The sequence below is a fragment of the Leucoraja erinacea genome, chromosome 34 (assembly GCF_028641065.1).
Source record: "Leucoraja erinacea ecotype New England chromosome 34, Leri_hhj_1, whole genome shotgun sequence".
NCBI classification, from domain to species: domain Eukaryota; kingdom Metazoa; phylum Chordata; class Chondrichthyes; order Rajiformes; family Rajidae; genus Leucoraja; species Leucoraja erinaceus.
Window position 1 is genome coordinate 12,374,462 of NC_073410.1, and position 15,029 is coordinate 12,389,490.

General features: G+C 37.5%; 1 protein-coding gene across 1 annotated transcript in view; it reads right to left on the reverse strand.

Moving 5' to 3' along the window:
* LOC129713002 (AP2-associated protein kinase 1-like) overlaps nt 1-15,029 on the reverse strand; it is a 57,877-nt gene that overhangs the window by 22,144 nt on the left and 20,704 nt on the right. Inside the window, 9 exon segments of the mRNA XM_055661844.1 lie at nt 3,709-3,890; nt 7,641-7,849; nt 7,999-8,078; nt 9,001-9,104; nt 9,208-9,340; nt 9,460-9,541; nt 12,059-12,180; nt 12,267-12,409; nt 14,390-14,498. Of these exon segments, the coding sequence (XP_055517819.1) occupies nt 3,709-3,890; nt 7,641-7,849; nt 7,999-8,078; nt 9,001-9,104; nt 9,208-9,340; nt 9,460-9,541; nt 12,059-12,180; nt 12,267-12,409; nt 14,390-14,498 (1,164 nt within the window).

Below are 15,029 nucleotides of genomic sequence, written 5' to 3' on the forward strand. Positions count from 1 at the left end.
ATAGAGAAGCAAATTATAAGCATTTTTCCGATCCCGATCATCATCAGTGAGATCTAATGGAAGTGATGAATCTGAACAACTAAAACTGATCCATCTTAGGCAAGTACCTGTCTCACCCATTCAGAATTAAAAGTGAACTTTTACTTTGGCAGGTACAACATGGGCATTGGTAAGCAAGTCACTGCAACTTAAGTCTCCATGCACACTAGCTGATGTTGAGGTAGGGTTAATGTAACCTCTTTCAGGCATCTATGTAAACAGTAACCCCACAGATTTCCTTTTGATTTCCCCCCTCTGACAAAGCAAAGCCCTCTAGTATTTGACATTCCCACCCTAAGGAAAACATTTCTGACCGTTTGAGCTATCTGCCTCTCATAATTTGATAAATATCTATTTGGTCTCCTCTCAACCTCTGATGTTCCAAACAAAAACAAAGGGTGGCATAGTGTCGCAGCAGTAGATATACTGACCTACAGTGCCAGGGACCCGGGATCGATCCTGTCTATGGGAGCTCTCGGTACTGAGTTTGGATGTTGTCCCTGTGACCGCATGGGTTTTATCCAGGGGGCTCCGGTTTCCTCCCACACTCCAAGGACGCACAGGCTTGCAAGTTAATTGCCTTCTGTGAATTGTAACATTGTCCATAGTGTAGGATAGTGGTAGTGTTTGGGGTGATTGCTGCTTAGCGTGGATTCAATTTAAAATGCAGCCTAACCAGTTTTATAAAGCTGCAATATGACTTCTTATACTTCATGCCCCAAATAAAGGCAAGAATACCATATCAATCCATGTGGCTACTTTCAGGGAGGTATACATTCGGATTGCAAAATCGCTCTGTACATCAATGTTCTTAATTCTCTTGCCTTTAACTGGGTGCTTTCCCCTTATGTCTTAATCTTCTCGATCAGCCTCCCGGGAGGCACTTGTAAAATATGAACTTACTAAGTCCATATTGACAAAATCCACTGCCTTCCCCTCAATCACATTTCCTTAATCCTCTAAAATCTCATTCTAGTTTGCAAGGCATGACCTGCTCCAGACAAAGATATAATTGTCTGCAATCAGCCTCTTCTCTATTAAGTGCAACCTCAAAAATGTTTGACAAATTATGTCACAATCTTGAGCCAAACACTGATTCAGGAGAACTATTACAAATACACCAAATCAAGCATTAAAAGATGAAGATTAAAATTTAAGACACACATGAGAGCAAAACTTGACTTTTAATTGGTTGTGGAGCAGAGTAGGCAAGAAGCAGTTGATTGAGGCAGTACAGCGTAGGTTCACGAGATTGATCCCTGGGATGACGGGACTGTCATATGAGGAAAGATTGAAAAGATTAGGCTTGTATTCACTGGAGTTTGGAAGGATGAGGGGGATCTTATAGAAACATATAAAATGATAAAAGGACTGGACAAGCTAGATGCAGGAAAAATGTTCCCAATGTTGGGCGAGTCCAGAACCAGCGGCCACAGTCTTAGAATAAAGGGGAGGCCACTTAAGACGGAGGTGAGAAAAAAAAAGTTTTCACCCAGAGAGTTGTGAATTTGTGAAATTCCCTGCCACATAAGGCAGTGGAGACCAAATCACTGGATGGATTTAAGAGAGAGATAGATAGAGCTCTAGGGGCTAGTGGAGTCAAGGGATATGGGGAGAAGGCAGGCATGGGTTATTGATTGGGGACGATCAGCCTTGATCACAATGAATGGCGGTGCTGTCTCGAAGGACCGAATGGCCTCCTCCTGCACCTGTTTTCTATGTTTCTAAACCTGTTTGAGAAATTATACACAAGAATACACACTTGATCAGGATCAACAGGACCAATTTAGTACCATTCAGTACCATTTTAAAATGATCGTCAGTTTTATTCAACTCTTAGATTTAATCTTTACAGTCAATGGGAACATTACATCGTTTGAGTAGCAGATTCAGTTGACGCAGATATTTCTCTGAGGGAACAAGTTAAGGAGCTGCAAAGTGCAAAGCCAAGGCTATAATATCCTCATTATTTGGTCAAGGTGTTTCTGCTGTACATGTGTTTGCCTAATCAATGTAGATTAAATATTATTCCAATTGGGTACAAAAAAAAGATTATCTTTAAATAAAGATCTTAAAACTTCAACATGATTGGCATCTATTTGTTGCATGAGCAACACTACTCCCTCAAGATCAAAGCACTTGAGTAGGAATATAATAATTGTTTTCCCCCTTCAAGGAGAAAAGAAACAGGCCAACTTTATTCTGTAAAAATGAGACAAAAGTGCTGGAGTACCTCGGCAGCTCAAGAAACATATCTGGAGAATGGATAGGTGACGTTTTGGATCGGTTCCTTCCTCAGATTGGATGTTTTGGATCAGAGCCATTCTTCAGACTGCAGAATGGCCCAGACCCGAAATGTCACCTATCCACGTTCTCCAAAGATGCTGCATGGCCTGCCGAGATACTTCTGCACAATGTTTTTTTTGAATATTCTTTAGCTGTCTCGTTCAGTGCTGCTCTAACGATCACGAAACTTGACAGCATGAAACAGCCCACCCTAAACATTTAGTCCTTTCACCAATGATGCATCATAACTACAGTATATGCCATCTACAAGCTACTCACTAAACTGTTCCTCAAATCGAATCTCCAAAACTTGTGATTTTTATTATCCAAAGAGAAAAAGACACCATGTGCCTCAAACACCACCACCAACAGGTTTTCTTCCAAGTCACACATCATGAAAATATAGTGCTGTACCTCCACAGTGGTTAGTTTTAGTTCCCAAAACTCCCTTTCCAACGCACTTTGGGAGAAAATTCACCAGACCAATTGCACCAATTCAAGGAGGTGGCACCCCACTATCTTTTCATAAGCAATTTTGAATGCACAATAAATGGTGCCTTGCTAGCAAAACCCACTTGTTGTAGGATTTTAAATTAAAATAAGTAGCATTTGAAAAATTGGCAACAGGATTACTCAGAGAATGATGGTCAATTTAGTAAGTTACTTTATGGTAAGGATTAGCATCTGGAATCTGGCAACCAAGAATGTAAACACAGAATAACATAATTACCATTTGCAGTTCTTGGCACAAGTATTGATCAAAATGAGCTTCAAGCAGCAAAGACCATATCCCAAGGATTGAGTGCAGCAAAAAGAGGCACAGTATATTTCATACTTGAAAACGGGGAAAATAGGCAAAATAAAAACTTCTGCAGAAACACATGTTGAATTAAGCAAAGAGTGCACAGTGATTATGAAATTTCATTGATCAAACTAAACCATCCATCAAAAGAAGGCAACATGTGAACAAATGAAACTAATCAAGAAAATTCTGCAGGGCTTCAAATATTAATGAGACTGTTCACCTGGAGAAAGTGGTTTCAATTTTTCAGCAAAGAACAGGATAAATCAAGTGATAATTGCGATTTCGCAGAAAAGTTATGTAATGCATGCTGAATGAACGCCTATTCCTGCATATTTAGAAATAGAACATGCACATGTCCTCAAAATATGGCCAGTCTCAAAAGTAATCCTCTGACAGAGGATAAATTTTGCATGTTTGATCAAAGTCTGGCAACAAGAAATAAAAAATGGTTTTAGGATTTTTTTGAAAATACAGTAAATTGTAGTCAAGCAAATTGAGTTCAAAATGAGGGATACTCACAATGCACCCTTTGTTTTAGGTGATTGTATGGAAAGAAAACGAGAATGGAGTGAGCATACCTGAGCGGTCTGAAACATTTGCTGCTGCTGCTGGAAATAGGTTTGTTGCTGTAGCAAGTACTGTTGTTGGAGTAACAGATGTGCCTGTGGACTTGGTTGGAGATGCTGAGGATGTGCTGGCTGGATTTGTGCTTGTTGACCTTGTAATTGGCCAATGTGCCCATTACTTGCAGATGTGGTTCCTGTGCAAACCAAAGATTTTAAAACATTTTACATTCCGATGGTTCCTCCTGCAGATTTTTTTATTGCAAAAAAGCCATTAAGCCCAAAAGTTGTGAATGAAACATTTGCACTGCTAACCCATGAATTTGTTGAAATTCAGTGGGGGATCCTTGATTACCTTTTATTCTTGGAGGATTCAGGACTAAATTATTTGATTATTTTAGTCATGTTGAATCAGCAGATTTTGAATGAATATTTAGGATCTTGTTTATGTAGTTACTCTGACCTTCCGCAGGTTATGATGGCATCAGAATTTCAGGCTAAAAAAGTTAACAGAAATCATGAAGACTGGGGATTTTGGAAAAGTTAATGAGTGTCTTGAGGACAGTTTGTATTGCAGTCAAGGAGGCGTTGAATGTCCTTAAACATAAAGGCAGAAAAATCTCCAGAGCCTGATCAGATATATCCAAGGACACTGTGGGAATCTAGAGAATAAATTTCAGGACCCCTGGACGAGATATACAAATCATCGTTAGATATGGGTGAGGTGCCAGAAGACTGGAGGTGGCTGATGTTGTGCCTCTATTTAAGAAGGGATGCAGAGAAACATTTAGGAACTCTAGACCCCAACATATGTGGTTGGCAAGCTGCTGTAGTGAATCCTACTTGATAAGATATACACGCATTTAAAAAGACTATAGTTGATTAGAGATAGTCAACACGGTGGTGTGCAGGGGATATCGTGTCCAACAAATTTGACTGAATTTTGTTTGGACAAAGGAACAAAGATGATTAATGATGGCAGGGCCATCGATGTTGTCCATCTGAACCTCAACAAGGCGTTTGATAAAATAGTACAGGGTAGGCCACTCAAGAATGTTATAGTATTGGCTTCACAGTAAGAAATAGAAGGTTACATTTCGGACTGGAGTGCTGTGACTAGTGTGTGCCTCGGGTTGGTGCTGCATCCATTACTGTTTGTCATTAATATCAACCGCTTGGGTTAGAATGAGTAAGTTTGCAGATTACACTAAAATAATTAGTATAGTAGACAGCGAAAATAGCTATCAAAAATTATAAAGGCATCCTATTCAGCTGGGCAAGCAAGTTCAGGAATGGCAGATAAATGTGAAGTGGTATAATTTGGGATGTCACACAAAGGCTGGACAATCAGTGATTGGCATGATCCTAGGTAGCGTGGTGGAGCCAAGATTTAGTACTGGTGAAAAGGCTTTTGGCATGTTGCCCATTATCAGTCAGGGACTAGAGTATAGAAGTTTGGAATGATACATCATAGCTAGATATGATGTTAATGTGGCCACACTGTTCAGTTTTCAGTGTTCAGTTTGTCATCCTGCTACAGGAAAGATGCCATTATGCTGAAAAGATTGCAGGGAATATTACCAGGACCCAAGGGCCTGAGCTATAAGAAAATGGGGCAGCCTAGAACATTATTCCTTGGAATGTAGAAGGCTGAGGGATTATTTTATAGAGGTGTATAAAGTTATGAGGGGAATTGATGGATGAATGCACAGTCTTTTCCCGAGTAGAGGAAAAAGGAACTGGAGGGCATAGGTTTAAAGTACGTGAAGAAAGATAAGAACATAAGGGGCAATTTTGGTCCAAAGTACCAGTTTTCATGCAGTATGACTCGATGCTGCCAGCAATCATCTTCCCTACTCTCCATGCTTTAAACTGAACATTTAAAAGGTATTTACTGAAAAGCCTAGGAATATGAACCACTCTAACCAGAATTCAATATAATGAATCTAATAAACATAGCCTGCATTTATGTTGCAAGCTATAATCAAGGTAATAGGCAATTTACTCAAGGACTACTGAAAGCAATCTTGTTAAAGGCTTATTATTCACCAGAGAGAGAAAGCCATTATGGTTGATAATAGCAATTATTTACACAGTGTGAATTGGCTGTATTTTTGGCACTCTTTGATGATGATATTTTCATAAAGATCAGAAGACCAAACCACATGGAAATTTTAAATAAAAACAGAAAAATCACACTGGAAATCCCAGGTCAGGCTGCATTGGAAACAGACAAAAACAGAATCTGAAGAAGGGTCTCGACCCGAAGCGTCACAAATTCCTTTTCTCCAGAGATGCTACCTGTCCGCTGAGTTACTCCAGCCTTTTGTGTCTATCTACAGTTTAAACCAGCATCTGCAGTTCCTTCTTACATAAAACAGAGTTAATGTTACAGACCAAAAGTGTGAATGGATGATCAATGGCCGGTGTGGATAGAGTAGCCCGTAGGACCTGTCCACAAACTGTATTCCTAAACTAAACTGAAAAGGAAAGAAAAATCAAAGCAAAATGACTTGCAAAGTACATTCACTGACCCTGCACTCCAGGAAGTGTAGATTATAGAATAAGCGCTACAAAATTGCATGTTATATTTCGCTTAAGCCATACCCCACTGAAAATATGTGGTAGTATATTAACATACAAGAACAAAATACTTGTGAATCTGGAGAAACTGCACAAGTAACGGGAACAAGCTAAATAAAATTGCAATTGAAGTTTAACTGCAGCTGAGCAAGATATTGAGTGTATCTTATTTTCACAAGTTTAGATCAGCAAGATAAATAAATTCCTTAAATGCATCATACATTTGAAAAAAATATCTGATAAGTTTGGAACCTTGAGAAGAAGTTGAAGATTAGGCCTCAAATATATGAATGTCGTTTAATTCATGCAAACACGTGGTTTCAGGGAGTTCAATGGTGATTGGTGGAAATAATAAAATATATTTTTGTTGAGTCAGGGGCTGGGAAATTAACATTACACTAGCCAGTTTGGTACAAAGCTTTTCAGTCCCAAACTGCACACTAGGCATCCTTCTTGGTCCCAAATACCAACTTGTTTTGCACTCTAGGGAGCAGAAGGCTGATGCCAGCTAAATGGATCTGTACATTGTCTCTCAGTGGCTATGGATCATGCTGCATGCTTAACTGCATTTGCAAAAACAAAGTGGAAACAGCTTATATTAGATTTAATGTTTACGAAAGAACTGCAGATGCAGGAAAAATCGAAGGTAGACAAAAATGCTGGAGAACTCAGCGGGTGAGGCAGCATCGATGGTGAGAATGAATAGGCGACATTTCGGGTCAAGACCCTTCTTCAGGCTTAAGATATCTTTAATTGAATAAACCATCCTGGGTTTAAATAGACAGCAATGTTGCAGCAAATCAATCTGCCATAAATGTCTTTAAAATAATAATGTGAAGTTATTTAAACTTTGTGTGCAACAAATTATGAAAAAATGGAAATGGACTGCTGTTATTATTGATTGATATAATTTTTGGATTATGTAGATCATAAGATGATTCTAGCTAAATAAAACATTTCTATGCAAACTCTAATAATCACAAATTCTCAATTAGATTTTGATTAAAATTGCTTTAACTTGTAACATATCTAATATATTCAATAAATTTCCCCCAACACTTCAGGCAATTTATGTTAACCTTTCATGCAATACCATTCAGCTCAAAGTTCATTGTTCAGAATGATAGCAAAACCTCAGTATGTCACCTAAGACATATGGAAACATCTGCAACTACTACTCGGTCAAGTGACTCATTCTAGAATTGGTGGTCCAATGCCACCAATTTAAAATATATTGAGAAATAGACCATTATTTTACTGTGGCAAAGATATGAGGAAGGAAATTGAAACAAATGAGTGGCTTAAAAGCCTGTTGGGGGGGGCGGGGGGGTAAAAATAGTTTGATTATCTGTACAAATACACACCTGCTGGCTCCGGGACCAACTGTGCAGTTGCTGGCTGTGAGACTAATGGCGAGGTTGCTGGCTGCGAGACAAGCAGTGCAGTAGATCTCTTCCTTGGAGTCACAGCAGGTTGAATTGTCAGAGCACTTGGAGCTGGAGTTGGCTGGCCTGCTTTAGGCCTCTGGCGAGGTGCTATCGAGGTTTCTGTAGTTGGAGCAGGATCAGTAAGCCTAAAAAAGTTTATATGATAATGGAAATAAAAGCTAAAATAGAAACATACAATTTCGGACCATAATATAAAATGCAACAGAAAATTTTGTTTTGTATTGTTTTCCTGTATTAATCATGCAAGGAACACATTTCTGAAATATATATTTACCTTGCTCGTAGTTGACACTTTTTAACAACGGTTTCACTAGCTTTTATTGGTACAGGCATTTTCACAGGAATTTGCACATTCTGGAAACAGTCACATGATAGAAATGGTTATGTTCAAAATATGTTAATAAAGATGAAATACAAATGGTCAATTTCAAAACTGAACTTTCATAATGGAAATCTTGACCAAAATACAAAATGTTGCTAACCTCAAATTTGCTTCTCCCTCCATGCCACGCACCTTCAATCTGAATGTGATTAACTTACTCTTAAAGCGTTCTTAACATTCACAATAATTACACAGAACAGTATAGCACAGGCTCTTTCGGTGCCGAACATGATGCCAAGACCAACCCTTACCTGCCTGCGCATAATCAATATCCCTCCATTCCCTGCATATCCATGTGCCTATCCAAGAGTCTCTTAAATACCACCATCATATCTGCCTCTATCACCACCCCTAGCAGCATGTTCCAGGCACTCACCACCCTCTGTGTAAAGAACTTGTCCCACGCATCTCCTTTAAACTTTGCCCTATGATTTTCTAAATTTAAGCCATTTCAATTTTTGAATTCAATTGCATAACAACAATTAAGTTAGTGTACTAAAGAACTGCAGATACCGATTTAAAACGAAGGTAGACACAAAATGCTCAGCAGGACAGGCAGCATCTCAAGGGAGAAGGAATGGGTCAATTGAGTTAACATGGGATATAAAAGTGACATCAAACTTTACCATCTGGCAGTATTTTAACATTATATGACAGTTATGGGCCTGCAGAAATGGCAAAGCTGTTTCAGCTCATCTTCAATACTATTCCAATGAACATTACTAAAATACAACAAAAATTTGGGTACCGATTACTTAATATGAACAGCATCTACATAAAATATCTTACAGCCTTTACACATCGGTATTCATCAGCTTGCATCACTCGCTCATAGTAAAATAAATCGAACTATTTTGAAGCTAATAATGATAGTCATCAACAAAACATACTTACATTGATGTTCTTAACAGGACACGCTTTCTTTGACAGCTTAAATGCAAAAAACGAAACCTGATAAATGTCAGGTCTCTTGTCAGGGTCAGCCTCAAGCATATATCCTACCAAAAAAAAAGTTTATCCATTTACTCAAGGAAAATTCAAAGAAAAATAAATCAAATAATTAGTCTGAAAACTTTAAATTGACAAAATTTGACTACTTACGTATTAAACTGTGTATCTCGTCAGAGTACCTAGAATTATCTGGAATTGTAAAACTTCCATCACATATGGCTACTTGGCTTTCTCCAAATGGTAAAGTGAAGAAACAAAGTTTGTAAAGTAAACATCCAAGTGCCTAAAGATATTTCATAAAGGCAAAATAAATTGCAAGTAATCAAGTGTGATATATAAAGAGCACTAAGGAACAGGTATAGCAAACAATTTGTGCTTAGAAATAGACCAACTCTCACATACCCATATATCAGCTTTAGTTGTAATGGACTTTCCACTGTAAAGGTTAACCATTTCTGGTGCTCTGTATGACAGGGTTGTGTATCTGAAAATAAGTGCAGAAAAACATTATTCATGCATGCAACATGAAAGTTGGCTATTATAAGGAGTCATCTTTCATATTTGCAATATGTTGGTTTGTATATATATTTAAAGGTTAATTTAAATTTTCATTTAAATAACATGTTGTAGGACACTCCTCAGTAATTAAACCAAAGTAGTAGTAGTAATAATAATAATAATAATAATAATTCAGTTGGTTTCCAGTCAAAGAGTAGGTTTTAAGAAGATTTTATTTTAGAGAGCCAAGGGAGGTGGAAGTGTTAATAGACACTCTGCATTTCCATGGTGCCATAAGAATTAAGGAAAAAGAGACCAGAAATTTGGGAAGATTAAGACAGTGTGGAATTGAGGATGTACATGATATTGTGCTTGTAGAATTTAGGAAAATGTAGAACAAAGAACAAAGTCAAGTTAGTTGTTAGAGTCAGAGTCAACAAAACGTAGTCAGGTAATCCCTCTGAGCCCAGATCAACCATCAACTCTCTATTATATATTATTCCTCCGATGACTTCTCATTCTCCCTTTAGCTCACAAGATTCTACCATCCACCTACACAACAGGCATAATTTAGTGGTCAATTAATCGAGCAACTCTCACGTTTGGGATGTGGAAGGAAACCAGACGAACTGAAAGACGCTGATGCAGTCACAGGAAACATGTGCAAACTCCACAAATGCAAGACCAAACATCAGAATTGATCCCATTTGTTGGAGCTGTGAGCAACAGATCAATGAGCTGCACTGCCCAGTAGAAAGCATTGGGAGTGTCTGGCTGTTGCAAGACATGGACATGGGCTTCAAAAGCAAATAAGAAAGCAGCAGGAATGAAGTGACAATATTATTAAAGGTAGAAATAGATTATCTAAGTGATGCAAAGGATTGCCTACTTGGAAACTCAGCTCGGGATTTCAATAGAACAGAAAGCTTACATCACTCCAGAGGCCAGGGAGAGAGATGGATACTGCAGTTGCGACTTAGAGTTCTTAACAAGATTCAAATTAGCACGTTTTTTCCCCCAAATATTTAGTTGAAGAAAGGTTCTGCTTCCCCAATACACGGCATCAAACAAAGATGGCGATTCACCTCAAATGAACAGAAAAAAAAAACATGGCAGTCTAATCACAGAAAGATGTTAAGAGAAGAAATTTATAGGGTGTTAATAACAAGTAATCAGAAATGAGGGACCTGATTGGTGAATTATTCTGCATTTGTATCAATTGAAAAGAATAATGACATTACATTAGAAGATGGAATGGGAAATCTATCCAGAGACGAACCTATTAAACAGCTTAGGAAAATAGGAAGGACAGTTAAGTGGTTAACAATTTAGAAAGAAGTTGGGTGACAAGTTGGGTGACAAACAAAATGATGATTTTGAAGAGAGCACAGGGGATATTAGATGAAACCAGAGAAAAGGTTAGACGTCGACCATGAGGAAGCTTCAAATTTTTGTCTTGTTGGGTCTGGGGAAGAGAAATAGAAGAGACAGCAGATCCAATGGTCTCTATCTTAAAGACAAAGTTATGCATGAGCTCCGACACTGGTCGGAGTCGAGGATGGAGGAACAAATGTAAGACATGCATTTTTATTGCCATCTTTCATTACCTTTTTTCTTTTTTTTTTTCTTTTTTTTTTTTTTATATAAAGCAGCATACAGTGCTACAAAGCCAATATGGTATTTTTAAAGAATAGTCTCTGGTATAATGCACATAACCAGGCATTCAATTTCTGCATAGCAAGTTATCGCAAAGAGTAATGCAATAATGACCAGGTTGGCAGTGAATGGTTTAATTCAATTCACGGTGCAGCTGAGCAGTTTATCTTACTCTGGAATTCCAAATTGATCCTGAAATAGTGAACGATTTTCAAAGACGAGGATTGTTACTGTTTAATGCAATCTAGACATATCTAGTGGTAAATGACTAAACTAGTTGTCCACCTCATTCTAGTCTGCATCCCTCGAGATCTACAGAATAGAAATGTGGGTCATAATGGAGGGAGTTGCAATAAACTAAACTGATCACATAAATGTTCCACAAAACAAGAAACAGGATATTTACAGTACATTTAAATTCAAGCAGGGAAAAATTAATTGTAAGAGTACAGATGATAGTTTCAAAGTTAGACATAAAATGCTGGAGTAACTCAGCGGGACAGGCAGCATCTCTGGAGAAAAGGAATGGGTGATGTTTCAGGTCGAGTCCCTTCTTCAGACTTCTTTCCTACACATAGTTTCAAAGTTACTTTGCCCCATATTTCTTCTTAAAGTTAACAGATTCTGAAATATTTACTGATATTTGTACATGAAACAATTGAAACATAAAACCAATGAAAAAATTGTAAAGAAATTGTTTAAAATAAAAATCTGAAAACCAGCATGCAGTATAGAAGTCACAACTAGATAGTCAATAAGCCATCACCATATATCTTGCAAATTCTAATGCCATTTCAACTCTCAAGCCAATTTAAGCCAGCAGATATAGGATTTTAATTAAACTTACTTTTTTATTTCCTCCTCAACTACATCAACCCTTTCAATCTGAGGACATATAAATCTGTTTGCAGCACTTCCAAAATCACAGAGGACATAGTTTCCGCTATTGTGAAGTAAAATGTTTTCAACCTAGCACAGAACAGAAAGTGGACTGAATACACAACAATGCATTCACATGTGATAAGATTTGGCTTGATGTTTTTCATGATTCTCACCTTCAGGTCTCTATGAATAATTGCAGGCTTGCATTGATGTAGCCTGGCCACTGCTTCACAAGTGTCACAGAATATTTGCAGCGCTTCAGATTCACTAAAGCCAGAATGCAATCGTTGGTTCATCAAATTAACCACCTGACCACCTGGAGAACATACAAATCTGCGATATTAAAAGCGCACATTTAATTTACTCACTAAAATTCAACCATAAAAATACTGTTCACGATGGCCAATATGTTTGTGTTCAGCTTCAGTCAACATCTTAAATTTCAAGCTTTTAAATAGGTTGTTTTTAGGAGGCCTAACATATAATTAGAAACTCAAGTCTGTACTAAACAGAACAATTCTAACTTAATTTACTACTAGTAATTGGCTTCGGTAGAGATTGTAAATTGTCCCTAGTGTGTAGGATAATGCGAGTGTTCGCTGGTTAGCGCAGACTTGGTAGGCTGAATGGCCTGTTTCCTCACTGTATCACTAAAGTCTAAACCATGAAGGATATAGAAAATAGAACAGTACAGCACAGGAACCGGCCCTTCGGCCCACAATGTTTTGTGCGGAACATGATGCCAAATTAAACTGGTCTCATCTGCCTGTACATTGTCCATATCCCTCTAATCCCTGCAATTCCATGTGCCTATATGAAAGCCTCTTAATCTACCTGTAGCTAGTATCCCCTAATCCAGGCATCATTCTGGTCAATTTCCTCAGCACCCTCTCCAAAGTGTCCACATCTTTCCTGATTTCAGGCAGCCCCTGAATTACTGGTTCCATACAAAGTTGACCACATTTAGACTGATATGGAAAGGGGTTTTCAATGAAAGAAAATAACAAAGATAATAATGATTGTAGAACAATGGACAAATAATGTGATCTGCAAATCATAGCTCATGATTTCTAGTTTATAAGAAAAAATTGGATTCAGAAACAAATGTCAAATTCGATGTCAAACTGCCACAGTTGAGTCTAAAATCTGATTCAGAGATTTTATAAAGCCTATAAATTGATACATTAACAGCAAATACAATTTAATATGGAGAACTGATAAGCATCACACAGGAATAAATAATGGGAGGTTTAGGAATAGTATACATAGATGCAGTGGAAAATGATGAGGCAAAGAATGATCCAGATTATAAAATCTATACTTTGTTAAATCATTGAATCAGCAAGCCAATACTGCCAGGTCAGTTGAAACTAACTGAGAAAAATCACCTTGGCTCACATCCTTGTAAACAAATCTACTGGCACGGCTGAATTTAGGTCATTGCCACATCTGTTTCGTATAGTAATTATTGATGTCCATGGGTCGACTGGTATATCAGATACTAAATGGTATAGATATACCTGCATTTAAATACGGGAAACATCAGTTGAAAATGATACAAACACTTAAACAGATGCAAATTGTATTTTCGAGTCAGAGGTCAGAGGTCAGCATAGAAACAGGCCCATTTGCCCACCAAACCTGTGGCAACCGTCACACACCTTTACACACTAATCCCATTTTAATTTCTATGCATTCCCATTGACGCACATCTTCACTCAACCAGCCCATCCCTCTCACCTGCACACTAGATTTAGTGGCCAGTTGGCATCCAAAATGTGCATTTCCTTTGAATATGGGAGGAAATACACAAGATCACGGGGAGTTCATAGGTACAAATGGACCAATTTTTATGCAATTCTACGGAAGATTATTTCACTCATGGGACTGCAAGCATAAATTCTGTTGGACTTGCTTCAGCTCTAATTCTTTAAAGAATATTTATTTAATCCACATGTTAAGATGACTCGAGCTCCAATAACATTATATAAAAAGGTATTTAAACAGAAGGAAAATTTATGGTAATTTAATAATTATTGTAAAATATCTAATTCTCTACAAGTTTTCATAATGTCTTACAGATATTTCAGTCAGTAGAAAGAAAAATGTTGAATTAATATTTTCAACCAGCTTCTTTGGATAACAGATTCAAATTGATATTTTGCTAAAATGTATTGAATTTAAACAATTCTAAATGTTAAACTAAGTAATCAATGAAAATGTCTACTATTGCATTGCTTCCATACATTGTTACACATGCTATACATAGACATATATAAAAATAAAATTAACAAACCTCTGCAATATTCCATGAGAATAAGGACCTCCCAAACGTCACTAACATTTATCGAGGCAACACTGGAGTCAAGGTAGTTAACAATATTTTTATGCCCAGAGAGATCTTTCTGGTTTAAAAAAAAAAAGGAAAAAATACTTTGTCACACTGAAAGAGATCTTTTAACACTTTTTAAAGAATGCAGATCGCCATCCATTAAAACACTACAAAAGCCCAAAAGCTACTTTCAGCGATAAGCAAATAAGGCAATCAAAGTCAGTATTCACATTTACATATGGGACGTGGGGGGGGGAGAGAGAGAATCAGTCTGCTCCTGAAACTTCATTCCATCTTTGCAGTGCTTTGATTTTGAAGCATTATTTCAATTCTTTGATTTGCCTGCCTGACACCCCCAAAAACTTTTAAAGTTCACCTCCAATCTGAAACCAACATACAATTTCCCTGTCTTTTAAAGTGTAAAGTGAAATTGAAACACACCATTATCTTACAACCGAACATTTCATGCAATAATAAAAACCTCTGCCATCTTGTTTGTTGAGCATCCCTGGACTTAGATGGAAACACTGCCACTACAGTTGGTGTCCTTCACAAGCTTCATTACAAGCCAGTTAAGTAATTTTTTTATATTTAACTGCATGCT